We start from the raw sequence: 13276 nt of genomic DNA, 5'->3' as shown, positions 1-13276 counted from the left end.
GACACAGACCTACTAGAGAATGGACTTGAGGATATGGGGAGGGGTAAGGGTAAGCTGTGACAAAGCAAGAGAGTGGCATGGACATATATACACTACCAAACGTAAAATAGATAGCTAGTGGGAAGCATAAGCATGGCACAGGGAGATCAGCTTGGTGCTTTGTGACCACCTAGAGGGATGGGATAGGGTGGGAGGGAGGGAGATGCAAGAGGGAAGAGATATGGGAACATATGTATATGTATAACTGATTCACTTTGTTATAAAGCAGAAACTAACACACCACTGTAAAGCAATTATACTCCAATAAAGATGTAAAAAAAAACAAAACCCACAAGCACACAAGCACCATTAACGATTTGAAGTAATACAAGGAAAGACTGACGGATTGGTGGATTCTTCTGGCCACAGCTTGTGAGAAAACAATTACTCCGAATACTCGATTTTGCACTGCATGTTTTTGAAAACTCAGATTCAGGAATCTGCAGAATATTTTCAGTAAGAGATCTAACAGAAATGTTTTGCTTTTCAATTTAAAAACATTTGCTAATATTGATTGAAATGATGACACTCCAATATCTACCTGTGTTCATGTTAAATCTGTAATCAGAGATGGTGATGTAGAAATACACAGTCAACTGTCACTTAAAAACACACCACAAAAATTGGACATGCTATACACTTCTCTTTTAAAATGTATTTGTATTATTTTCACCAATCAAAACACACATAATATATTTTATTATAAAACATTAGGCAATGTTACTTTTGAGATATGCAATCTGAAAGGTCACACCTGTGTTTACTACCAGTGTGAAACACCAGAGGAGTTACATTAGAAATCAACCAGACAAATTCATCATACATCATTACCATGACTTACACAGCATCAAATCTGGATTAAACCAGTATCCCATTCAGTGTTTCAACTATGGACTCTGGGTGTCAGTAAGGGGCCCTGCCAAGGGTTTTCTCCTTTCAGCACTGCGGCTCTGAGTTTCAGGGTGCAGAGATAAACACAGAGCCCTGTTTCCATCTCCTGTTTCCACAGCTGATCAACACTGAGCAGGATGTGTTTTGAGAATGCTCTCCTACTCTGACAGACTCTGTCTGCTCTCTGGAACCTGTACTTGAAATCAAGACCTGACATAGGGGAGGCAGTCACTTCCTTTTTAACAAAAAACTAAGTCAACAAACAAAACGAACCTAGTCCAAATTCCAGGCTAATAATAAATTACCTGGTTTATAAAAATATGTGTCCAAAATAGTTACTTCAGGGTTGTGTACAATATAAATTACAAAAATAAAATAGAAAAGATGAAAAATTGAGCATAATTTTTCAGTTCTTTATCCAACATCAGCATTTATCTATGGAGAGCAGTTTGAAACCATCTGCACTGCACCAGGGCCCTGGCACATCTCGGCTCAGGAGGGAGGACCCTGAAGTGGGGTGAGGTATTTCTATGGAGCTCGGCTGTCTGCAGCCCTGTGGCCTGTCCTAGGTGCACTCACTGATCTCTGATGGAAGGTGGTCTTGGCAGGAAACCCGTCCACACCATCACGGACTCCATCCGTGAACACACAGAGGAATGAGTGAGCAGAAAGCCAATCTGTGCGGCACCTAGCTCCACTTACAAATGACGCCTGGCTGAATGTACAATCACCCAGCGAAACCTTGATGCGCCCTCAGCATCCCTGTGCTGCATATACATAAGCCTAGGACAGATAATGTATTTTTAAAACTCTCACCTTTGTTTTTCTCTTTAAAGATAGATTTAGTAAAGCCTTTTTAAAGAATGTGTATTAGAGAGGAGGCCATTTTAAGATGTTTATATATGTATAGTGATAACTTGCTTCACAATACCATCAGGCCTCCAAAACCAAAATAATCCTAAGCCATGTAATAGGTGTTTCTGCCTCAATTCAAGTTAGTATTTCCATCTTATAGTTGAATGTGTCTAAACCTCACAATATAAAACTATTTATTACTTCAATATTAATTTTGTTCATCAAGGGTTCCAGTTTCCAGTGATAAGACCAATAAGATACAACTGGTGTAGAGATAATCATATATTTTAGATAATATTTATAATAAACTTTCTTATCAAAGTTCCTCCTCAGAACACATTCTAAAGAATGTGAACAATGTTGATTCAATAGCTTCCAAAATAATTAAACACAAGATATGAATTTGTAACAGAATAAGCTCAAGGGAAAAGCATTATGAGCACAGGTAGCCGTATGTGACCATCGTAACTCCATTTCTGCAATGACACTTCAATACCCAGTATTTTACTGAACTTTGAATGATTTCCATATGAGTCTGAAAGTATCAATTTCAGGTGAGCAGTTTAAAAATCAGAAAATGTTCAATAGTTAATTATTACCCTTTAGGGTATTTCCTCCATATCCCTCAGAAGTTTTTCCAGAACATTCATGGATTTCCCTTAGGAAAAGGAAATGCCTCCACAAAGTGGAAAACAAACCATAAACAGGCATTCTGAATCAGTCTGCTTCCTAAAACAGACCAAAGGGGGATTTATGTGGTTTCTTTCAGAGAAGAAAGTCAAGTAAGAATGCTGTGTTGGAAGAGGGAAACTCTGCCTTGTGAAATCACGTATCTCACCTTGAGTGACAGAAGGTAAGAAAGGACCCAGTCCAGGCTCAAGCAAAGCAAGCACTTAGTAAGTGACTGCAATCATCTTCAGTGATCACTTCATAAAATTCTACTCTAACAGCAGGTGATGGGTTCAAGAATCTATTTGCCATCATATTATTGACATAGGTATTAGGTGGCTAATAAAGAAGGTGAAGTTCTAGGTAGCATTTTAAATTAATAAGTCCAGAAGACCAAGAAAAAAGAGATAGGGAAGATAGGATTTTAAAGGTATATATGTTTTAAGCAGCACAAAACAAAACTTAAAATTTTATCATGCAGTAAAGCTGAATGTACAGTCACCTAGACTAAGACAATTTAGAGAAAACAAAGTGTCCTGGTCTTAGCAGTGGTAATTCTCAGCCCCAAACATGACAAATTTAAGAAAAGTTACATTTTAAATTTATAGATTTAATTATATTCCTTCTGAAATACGAAAGAAAATAACTCATACCCTAAAAGAAGGTAATATATGATAATATGATGGTGGCCAATTAATACACATAAATCTATTTTTCTGGACAGACACCAAATTACTTAAGAGGATTAAGAGACAATTCTAGAAGCAGCACTACCTTGAAGATTATTTGGCTTTATAAATACTGATTTCCAAAGTGCTAGAGGGCAAGTCTGAGCAAGCATTTGTGGTCACATGCATATAAGTCCCAACGGTTACTGAGGATGAGAAACTGTCACTATTACTGTACAACTTAAGAAAAAATTCATCTATTCTAATTGCTCACCTGAAATGACCTTGAACAAAATCTCTAAAAGTGTGGTTTGCACTTTTTTTCTTTAGACATAATCTGCTTCATTTTATAATCTAAGCAAGGCAAGCCTAGTACGACTGAGTAGGGGCAAGGCATCGTGTTTCTTACATGCAGAACATGGAGTTTTTCTATTTGGTTCCATCAACTCCCAAGTATTTCAGGCCCATGGAAGCGAGAGTTCCTTCACTGATGACAAGCTTGCTATTTCTAACTTATCATCGACAACCTTCAAGGGGTCCTGTTGAGGCATCCAGACTGCTGTCTGTGTCTGAGGCCAGCGTCTGCTCAGTGGACATGGATGAAATGTCATTGATAGACGACGACTGAGAAGGAGTGGCGTTGCTACTTACTGCTGCATCTGTGCTAAGAAAACCAAATATAATAAAATCTGAGGCACGACATTGCTGCAAATCCAGGCAACGAGACTTCAGGTCATTTCTCAGCTCTGTCCTTTTGTAGTTTCCTATACTATTAGTATAAGCAAGAAGTTACTTGACTATATATTTTGAACTTTTCCTGGAGTCTTTCTTTAGGCTCAAAATCCCAATTATTCCTCCGTCTTTCCCTGCAATATTCTCTTTCTTCCCAGTGGCTAAACATCATACATGTACTCATGTATAATCATGTTATTAACTTCTTTAAAAATACCTGCTGGTTTTAAAAAGATATTAAAAGAAAATTGCTGAATTTATCCTAAAACTATCAGTATCACAAAAGGCTTAAGCCCAAGTAGGATTCAAGTGTCATCAGACATTTCAATTATAATCATAAACACTTAGTCCAAGGAAAAAAGCATCAACCTTTGAAAAATTCTTTTGCAATAAAAATACCTTCTAAAAGAAGGATTACATGCAAATTAAAAAAGGAAAAAAAATTAGTGGACTCTTGTTCATTTTATTTTTGCTTTCTAAATCCCCAAAGCTGACATGTTAAGGCAAATGAAACTATCCTATTTCCTACTATCTATATTTTAGTCTGGTTTGAACAAAAACAAAACATCCAGGTTCCCAGAGGTAAGTCTTAAATTTGTGCTGAGTTAACAACGAGCACCTAAATTCGTATTGAAGTTATATAATCTCTAGACACTTGACACATTTGTCATGCTGAATATAAAATTCAAGAATAAGAAGCAGTCCAACATGTACTTACGTGTGTGTGTGTGCATGCACTTTCCAGTGGGAGTGGAGTGAGAAAATAAATATAACTAAAGAGTTTTGTTTAAGTAGAACCCTACAGGACACCATATATACTATGTCTTTAATACTCATACAATTACCTAATTGTCAGACTTCTACCACTAAGTAAAACATGTAGAAAGATGAGAGAATTATATGAACAATTTTCTCAAAAGAAAACCCAATTCCATTTTATCTAGATTCACATTAATTTTCGTTTTTAACTGGTTAGGGGCAGTACAACGAGGGTCATGCACATTGAAAAGGCTTTAAATTCAATTTCCTTATCTATTAACAAAACTGACAGCAGCTGTTACAAGGATGAAACAAGAATGTTTATAATATAGTTGGTTCGCTGCCTGGCACAACAGTAAAATGTTAGCTGCCACCACCAGGACAAACCGAAAAGGAGAAGACTATTTCACATAAGGAGTTTTCAAATCCAATGCTGGTCAAGCTGGCACTTAACACACTGTTGCCACTTATAAAAAATGAATAGGGAAAGAAAAATATTATGCAGTCAAACTATTAAAGCAATCACTAACCTGAAGGTTGATCTTTCACAACACCATTCTTGCTTCTTTCTTCCCAATCCATTACTTCTTTGTAAATTAGCTCTTCAAATAGAAATGCAAGTTAAAATGCTTCATCAGTTTCTTTGCATCTCAAAATACTGCTTCCAAATCAATTGGAACCACTCCAAGGGCACTGTGATGTGCTATTTTTAATTGTGATAGACAATTAAGTAATATAGTTTACCTAGACCAAAATATAATTTGATCCATTATATCTCTTCAACCCAGCTATTAAGACAGCCAGGGACTTCCCTGGTGGCGCAATGGTTAACAATCTGCCTGCCAATGCAGGGGACATGGGTTCGATCCCTGGTCCGGGATCCCACATGCTGCAGAGCAGCTAAGCCCATGTGCCACAACTACTGAGCCTGTGCTCTAGACCCCGCAAGCCATAACTACTGAGCCCGCGTGCCACAACTACGGAAGCTTGGACATCTAGAGCCCGTGCTCCACAAGAGAAGCCACCGCCTGTGCGCTGCAGCAAAGAGTAGCCCCCACTCGCCGCAACTAGAGAAAGCCCGCACGCAATCAAGACCCAACACAGCCAAAAAAAAAAAGACAGCCAAAAATGTATGGCAGCTCTGGATCCATGATGGGGGTTTTACAAAGTGGGGGTGAGGGAGAGAGAATGAGAGAGACACACAGAGGGAGAGAGGTGGGGAGAGAGGGAGGGAAAGTACTAGCAAAGTGGCTCTAACAGAACAGTTTAAGTACTGGATACTCTCACATCTTTTTGCACATGTTTTCCTCCATCTTTACTGTGGTTCTCCAAATATAACCCCTCCAGATTGGTCAGAAATTAATCTAATTACCTAAGTTTTTTCTTGGCTTCAATCTCAGTTTTCCTCAATTTTCATTTGTAAGAAAAACTAATTACCTATTAACTAAGCAGCTTCCTAAAATTTTGCTATTCATGAAATAAAATTAGCATATTGCAAGCAGTTAGTGAGGCCTATGGGTGTGTGCACATGCAGGTTGTTGGTATCCCTATATCCCGGGGAGGGGCTCTTGGGAAGGACACATCACCATGTTTGACTTGCGCTGACCATAGTTCTCAATTACTACTGATTCTTCTTTTTAATGAAAAATTTTTAGTTCAGCCTCTTTTTTACTGGTTTAGTTTGCTGTGGGTTGTTTGGTTAATCTTAGAGTGGTAATAATAACTATCTGCATATTTTTGATCTGCAATTTTCCCCAAACTCTTATTTTAAAACACATATATAACTACATGGCTTACAAATACAGCAGAAGTTCACATGACCCCAGTGGGGTCTCCCACGTCTGCTTTACAGAGACCTGTGAATTGGGGTTACTCAACAATTTGCAACATGTTGTCAAGGTAAGTGTGATACAATCACTGAGTTTAGTTTACAAACCAAGATTTGATAATGTAAGATTGTGTGAAAATGCCTTTATTTTTCTCTTTTGAAGCAAATAATATGCAATTCATACACGTTCCTCTCTAATTCTGTTATCTTCAAGTTCTTTTTCTACTGGGAAATAGGAAGAGAGAGGATAAATGGGCTTCAGGGTTTCTCAACCCTCTCTTAGAAAGGCTATTGTCAAAAAGTGCAGGCATGAAGCAGAGGCAAGTGTTTTTTCTTGATGCCACATCGAAGTGAAATTAGAACAGACTAAGCCACACAATGATTTCATATTTGCACAGTATAGAACACTTCACAGATACCTCTGCTTTGCCTACCTGTATACAATGTTGGCAACATACACTTTTTTAAAAATCTTGCCCCATTGCAAGAAATGTCATAAGTAACAATCAAAATAAGTTCCGTCTTTACCTTTCCATTCTTCAATTGCATGTTCTCTTTCTTCCAACTGGGCATCATAAATTTGAGGTGGTGGCTAAAAGTTAAATTACAGCTAAAGTCAATAGTTAAAAAAATAATGAGGCATGAAGAAAAAGAATCACTTTGTAAGACTTCTAAAATATTTATAATATGGATGTAGTTTCATTAAATACTTGGCTTATTAAAGATTTCTTTATAAGTATGATTTCCATCAGTTTCAGAATCAAAATAATTGAGGAAAAGTTAACCAAAAAAATAGAGCATTATAGTCCTCTTAATAATCACACTCTAAAGACATCTGCCCAAATGTAATTATAAAATTAGTAATCACAGGCTGCTTCTTAGAGATCCACCCTGGACAAGGTACTGTGCTATGAAATACAGAAGCTGCAAAACACATTTCAGGTTTATATTTCTTCCTGTTAGAACTCCCAAACTCAACCCCCAATTCATAAATGGACTGCTTCAAAAATTTGCTTAAAATCATGTGTTTATAAATCAAATTCTTTTCATATAAAACAATGTTTAAAATGGTGGTTAAATGCATAGGCCAAGACATAATAATGAGCATGCCACTATGTGGTTATTTCACTTCCAACTAAAGACCATCCATACCAATGCTGCTACAGAAAAATGCACATGAGCACCAAACTCAGAAGTGGAACCCCCCTAGCAGGTACCTCTGGGGAAGGATGAACAAACTTGTGATTTTCAGGAAGTTTCTTAGCCTGACTGGGTGCCTAAACAAGATGATGTAAAGCAAAGCCCAAGGCACAGTGCCAGGTACACAAATGGATGCCTAAAAAAGGTGATATTATGATCACACATCAGCATCTGCATAAATGAAGATAATTATATCACCACAGCATAAGCATGTTCACTCCTGAGGTATTCTGAGTAGAGCCCCACTAACAAGAGTCCCAAAAGGGGTTGTGAGCCATGTTACATGGCCTCGTTGTAATCAGGAGTCCTTTTAAATCTAGGACTTTATGTACCCATTCCAGACTAACAGACAGAAGGTCCAAGGAAATGTATGCCCTGCCTTTACACATAAGTCTTTTCAAAATAGATGCTTACCGCTTCTGCTTCAGCAGGGTCATACCAAACAGTGATATAAGGGTGACGCAAAGCTTCATCTACAGAGATTCGCTTGTCGGGATCTATCACTAACATTTTTGATAGTAAGTCTCTGGCTTGACTTGCTAGGGTAAAAACAAATATTAGATTAATAAAGTAATACCGTTAACCTGAAAATCACACAATAAAGAACTAAATGTGATAGCAGAGACAGAACAAAAATATATTAACTTTGAGAAATTGTTGATAGCTTCAAGATTATTAGAGTCTTTTTCTTTAACAGTAAGTCAAGCAGCCACTTCCACTACAAACCAGGCTTTCAAATGTGCTTTCAGCTTCTGAATTTGGAAGGGAGAAGGACAGGGCACAAGGCTGAGAAGCCACATCCAGGGAGGGTGCAGGAGCTAAGCTAAGGGTGTCACTGCCAAGAATGCAGGCATGAAGCAGAGGCAAGTGTTTTTTCTTGATGCCACATCGAAGTGAAATTAGAACAGACTAAGCCACACAATGATTTCATATTTGCACAGTATAGAACACTTCACAGATACCTCTGCTTTGCCTACCTCTATACAATGTTGGCAACATACACTTTTTTTTAAAATCTAGAGATTAGTAGTTAGAAAAAAATCCAACAACTTCGATAACTTGGTTAAATATAAGGCTCACCTAGGTTTTAGCAATTAAAATTCACTAGTATAGGCAAAGAAGAGATGGGGCTTTTCTGAATGAGGCACAGTTTATCTTGATGTAGAGAGAAACAAATCTATTCTTTCCCTTAAAACACTTAGTGATAAGCACAGGAGAAGGGGAGAAGGAGCCTTTTAAAATTTCTGACTGTTCAACTGGGCTAGAATCTGTATTCAAGTATTCTTTATACCTGAAAACTGTTTGAATTCCATTTGCTGTAATTAACATAAGAGTCTTTCAGACTGATGTAAATATTTTGACCACAGGCTTCAGTTACGTCACTTTATTGAGGACAAAACTTCTAGGTCTTTAAGCTTTCTTTCTGAAATGCCTTCATCTTACCTGTAAATGACTTTGAGGGTTTCAACTATTTTGTCTCTCAATGTTCACAGGTTTTAGAATGCAAACATAAAGTGAAAGCTTCACCCAGTATAAGAAAAAATGATATCTTACTTTTAATTTTGTCTCGTTCAGATTCTGATGGGAATATCCAATCTGGAAAGAGTTCTTCAAATTTGATTCCAGGATACTTTGGTCTGTTTTCTACGTAATTCCTCACAGTTGGCTGAAGTTTCTTCATGAAATCTGCAGATGGTGTTCCTAGCTGCTCAATAACTTTATTCCACTGATCAATATCTAAGGAGTCTCTTGAGGAAAATACAACTGAAATGCCTTATATTCATATTACATAAAGTAGCATCATTCAAAGAAAAACTTAAATTATATTTATACTTATCAACAAGTAATTAACCAGGCCACCTCACTGGGTCAGCAGAAGCATTCTGAAATAATATTCGAAAAAGGTTTGGGCTCCAAGTTAAGACTATTTAAAAAAAACTCTGCATCTTTATAAACTCTGATCACAGTTTATTAAATCAACACGATGAAGTCTATATGCCTTCCCATTCTAGATCAAAATAAAGTTATCTTGTAACTGAAGAATACCTATGACTGAAAGGCTTAAACATGAAATTAGGTAGTAATTATATAGGCAAATTGAAATCAGTTCTCATAATAAAACTATGTTAGATCTAAAGCTCCCTAAAGTAGAGAGACCTATCTGATTGCTCAATTTACAGCTGGAAGCCACCCCTGCGAGGCAGGCCTGGAGGGATGGGGTGCATGAGGGGGTGGGCAGGAGCCAAGGCTCTGGACTTTCTGAGCTCTCACCATGTGTTTTCCCACTGTAGCTGTGCTTACATTGAGCAGTGACAGCTTTGAGAGGTCATTCTGTTTTACTTGGCACTGACCCGGACCATCACTGCAATACAAAGGAGTGTGTTTCATTTCCTTTCAAAGTATATGACCTGGGTTTCAGACTCCATTGTGTATTAGACACTCACTAGGTGTCAGGCAGTCAATCTCCCTTGGGTCTCACCTTCCTATTTGTAAAATGCAGACAATACCAGCTTTGCCTCTTTCACTTGGGGCTTGAGATAACTGGCAAGATGAATGTGGAAAGGGATTCTATTGATAAAACCATAAAAATTATACAAGAGAACGCAAGCCAGAGGAATCAAATAAACAGCATCTTTAAAAAGTGACTAATTGAGGTATGTCTTAGAAAAATAAAATGACATCACTGTGAAAGAACCTAGGGAACAGACACATGTTCTTTAAAGAACAAAGGAGGAGGCCCTCTCGCTTCCTGTAATGTCTTTCTTCTTGCTGGTACACCATCCACTGGAGGATTCCATCACCAATCAAACAATTTTTTTTCTCCCTTCTTAAAGCAACAGCCACTCTCCTTTGGCTGAACATCGTAGCTTAGCTACCATTCCCATTTGCAGCAAAACAGAGTTGTCTATACTTGTAACTCTAACTCCCAGTCTCTCATATTCTCTCTTAAACATCCTCTCATCAGGCTTTTCCCCCATCACTTCATGAAAACTGCGCCCATCAAAGTTGCAGGTGACCATCCCTCAATTCTCAGTCCTCACCTTTTTGACAGTGTCAGTGAGCCTCCCTCAGTAACCTGCTTCCTGGCCTCCAGGGTCCCTTGCTCTCTGGGAGGTGCCTGCCTAAAGCTTTCTCTTTCTCTTAGGCCATGTTGGGACAGGAGTTCCTTTTCTACCTCAGGTTACGAATCTAAAACAAATCTCTGAGAACTGCAATCTGGTTTCTGGAATCTTTTTCTATCTAATGTTGGAAAAAGTTAGCAAAATTGTCTTTGGAAAATGATGTAATCTCTGTGTATGTTCTGAGAATGACAGTAGGTGACGTTATACATAAAATTATTATTACTGACATTGCAAGATGTTAATATGTAAATAAAGAATTTTAAATTACTTAATAGTGTACCAAAGAGTTCCTACACTTTTCATTTCTGTACTTTCTGAAGAAAACCTTTAATTAATTAAAGAAAGGAAAGTCACAAAATGAATTAAAAATTGAGACAAACTGAATGTTAAGTAGATACTTCTAATTATGTATCTTTAGGGCATTCCCTGGCAGTCTGGTGGTTAGGACTCTGCGCTTTCACTGCTGTGGGTCCAGGTTCAATCCCTGGTGGGGGAACTAAGATCCCACAAGACTTGTGGCATGGCCATCTATCAATCAATCAATCAATCAACCAATCTTTAGAATACATCAACTTTTCCCTTTTTAAATGAATTTATTTGCAAATTAAAGATCTCCTTTCTTACATATTGAAACAACTGAATCTAAGGTAAGGCTATGGAAAATTGCTAGAAAATTTATTATAACAAAATAAAATGCTGTATTTAACTTCACATAAAATCTGTGATGTGAAAAATGTCAAGGAAGGTAAATAAAATGATAGGAATAAAATCTTTTCATTCCAGGTCTGTGTTGTGAAGAATTTATATTACAAATAAACCAACCTCATAAAACTATAAAAAACTAAAATTACTTTAATAAAATACATATAAAACATGACTATATAACTTAATTTCTTTTAAAGATAACCATCAATCTGCCAGCAGAGACCACTTTCATAACAAAAAACAAAATCAAAAGACTAATGAAAATTTTAGGTGGTTAGAACACAAATGAAAAAGGGTATACGTGAAAAACCATGTTAGAGCAAAAAATATTGAAGATGGAAGAATATGAGGAATATGAGAAAAGAAAGCTATTGAAACTATCATATATCTATTCTCTTTTATGCTATATATCATTAATATGATTTGCTGACCACAGTATAAGTTAACCTTTTGCATTTTATATTTATTTAAATGTCTGTTAAACTTCCCCAGTGTGTCACAAAATAACCTAAGTGGATCTTCTAAAATTTTCTACAAAATGTCAGAAGAGTAACAAAACAAAAAAATGTAGCAAATATTGTTTCTCACAAACTTTTTACTTTAATCTTTTTCATTTAGGTCTTTATGTAGTGTGCTTCAGTTCTTACTTTGGAGGAAAATATTTTAATTCATCTTGGTAACTAATGAAATAGTATATTAAACAAATTAAACAAATTACAAATTATTGGCCTATTAAATTTAGACAACAACTTTCTAGATAGCTAAATTAACTGAATTAACTAAACAGAATTTTCATTTAAATATCAGAATACATTTGTCAAAGAGTAAATACATTTCTTATAAGCTATTTTTAATAAAATTAAGAACTAATATAAATTGGTTTAACTTAATTCTATGCCTCAATAAAATTGTTACAGGTAGTCAAGCAAAAAAGAAACATAAAATTGAACCATTTGGTGTGTGACACTAATTTAACAAACATAATCAAGACCCCCTTAGAATACAGTCTAGAATTATGACATTTTCCTTTTGACCTCCTGCTGCCCTTGGTATTTATGGAAAACATGGCCGGGAAGGTCCCCCGGGAAGGATACGATCAGTGCCTTGGAATATCACACAACCTTTCACCAGCTCTCCCATGATGCAACCCACTGACCAGATATCAACTGAAAATAAAGTGAAATGACAAAATTATGAAGTGCCATGAACAAAACAAAGGTGAGGAAAAGGATTCTAACAGTGTACTAAACACACAAACAAGGAAAATAAATTGCTAGTAACGGGTGAACTTTTTTACACAGTATGAAATATTGCTGACCTCTATTTTGGCCTTCGGTTTGCAGCAATCTGGGCTTTTAGTGCCAAAGAGTGCAATACTTTACAGCTTCAGAAACAAACAAAGTCCCAGAAACAAGAAGTGCCTGTCCCCACAAAGCTGTTTCCAGGCACATGCCCACCCGTGCCCCCAGCCTTCGTGGTTAGTGCTGGGTCTCTCCCTGTGAAGGATACAGTCTCTTCCTGGGAACAGGACTTTATGGAGGACCATTTCTGCCATGATGCACCCGACAGACCAGATGTCCACTACCAAATACCAGGTGATTAAAACCAGCCAGAGACCCTCCAACACATGTCCTTTCTCAAACCCCCTCCCAAACAAAGACAAACCCAGCTTGTCAGCAGGACTTTTGTAAAATATGAACACCACGCCTCCAGAATGATCCTTTTTAAACTGTCAAGTCAGCAGGGCCTCACAGGGACAGGCTTGTCTGGGCTCCAGGTGAGGGCCAGAGGTGCCCCAGCTTCTGGCT

At 37.3% G+C, this 13276-nt stretch overlaps 1 protein-coding gene across 3 annotated transcripts in view; it reads right to left on the bottom strand.

Moving 5' to 3' along the window:
- Window positions 1–271: 271 nt before the first annotated feature.
- The window catches only part of MAPK9 (mitogen-activated protein kinase 9), a 59578-nt gene continuing 46573 nt past the window's right edge, over window positions 272–13276 (bottom strand). The window contains exons 7-12 of one of the 3 annotated variants that reach the window (XM_079917081.1): window positions 12563–12634; window positions 9196–9378; window positions 8056–8180; window positions 6970–7033; window positions 5144–5215; window positions 272–3781 (exon numbers count right to left, since the gene is read on the bottom strand). In XM_079917081.1, coding sequence (XP_079773207.1) covers window positions 3639–3781; window positions 5144–5215; window positions 6970–7033; window positions 8056–8180; window positions 9196–9378; window positions 12563–12634 — 659 coding nt within the window. In that variant the 3' untranslated portion in view covers window positions 272–3638. Of the gene's footprint in view, window positions 3787–5143; window positions 5216–6969; window positions 7034–8055; window positions 8181–9195; window positions 9379–12562; window positions 12635–13276 lie in introns of all 3 variants that reach the window. The other 2 variants (XM_079917079.1, XM_079917080.1) reach the window with 2 other exon arrangements.

Source organism: Stenella coeruleoalba, assembly GCF_951394435.1.
Source record: "Stenella coeruleoalba genome assembly, chromosome: 3".
NCBI lineage: Eukaryota > Metazoa > Chordata > Mammalia > Artiodactyla > Delphinidae > Stenella > Stenella coeruleoalba.
This window is presented reverse-complemented; position numbering and strand designations above follow the sequence as displayed.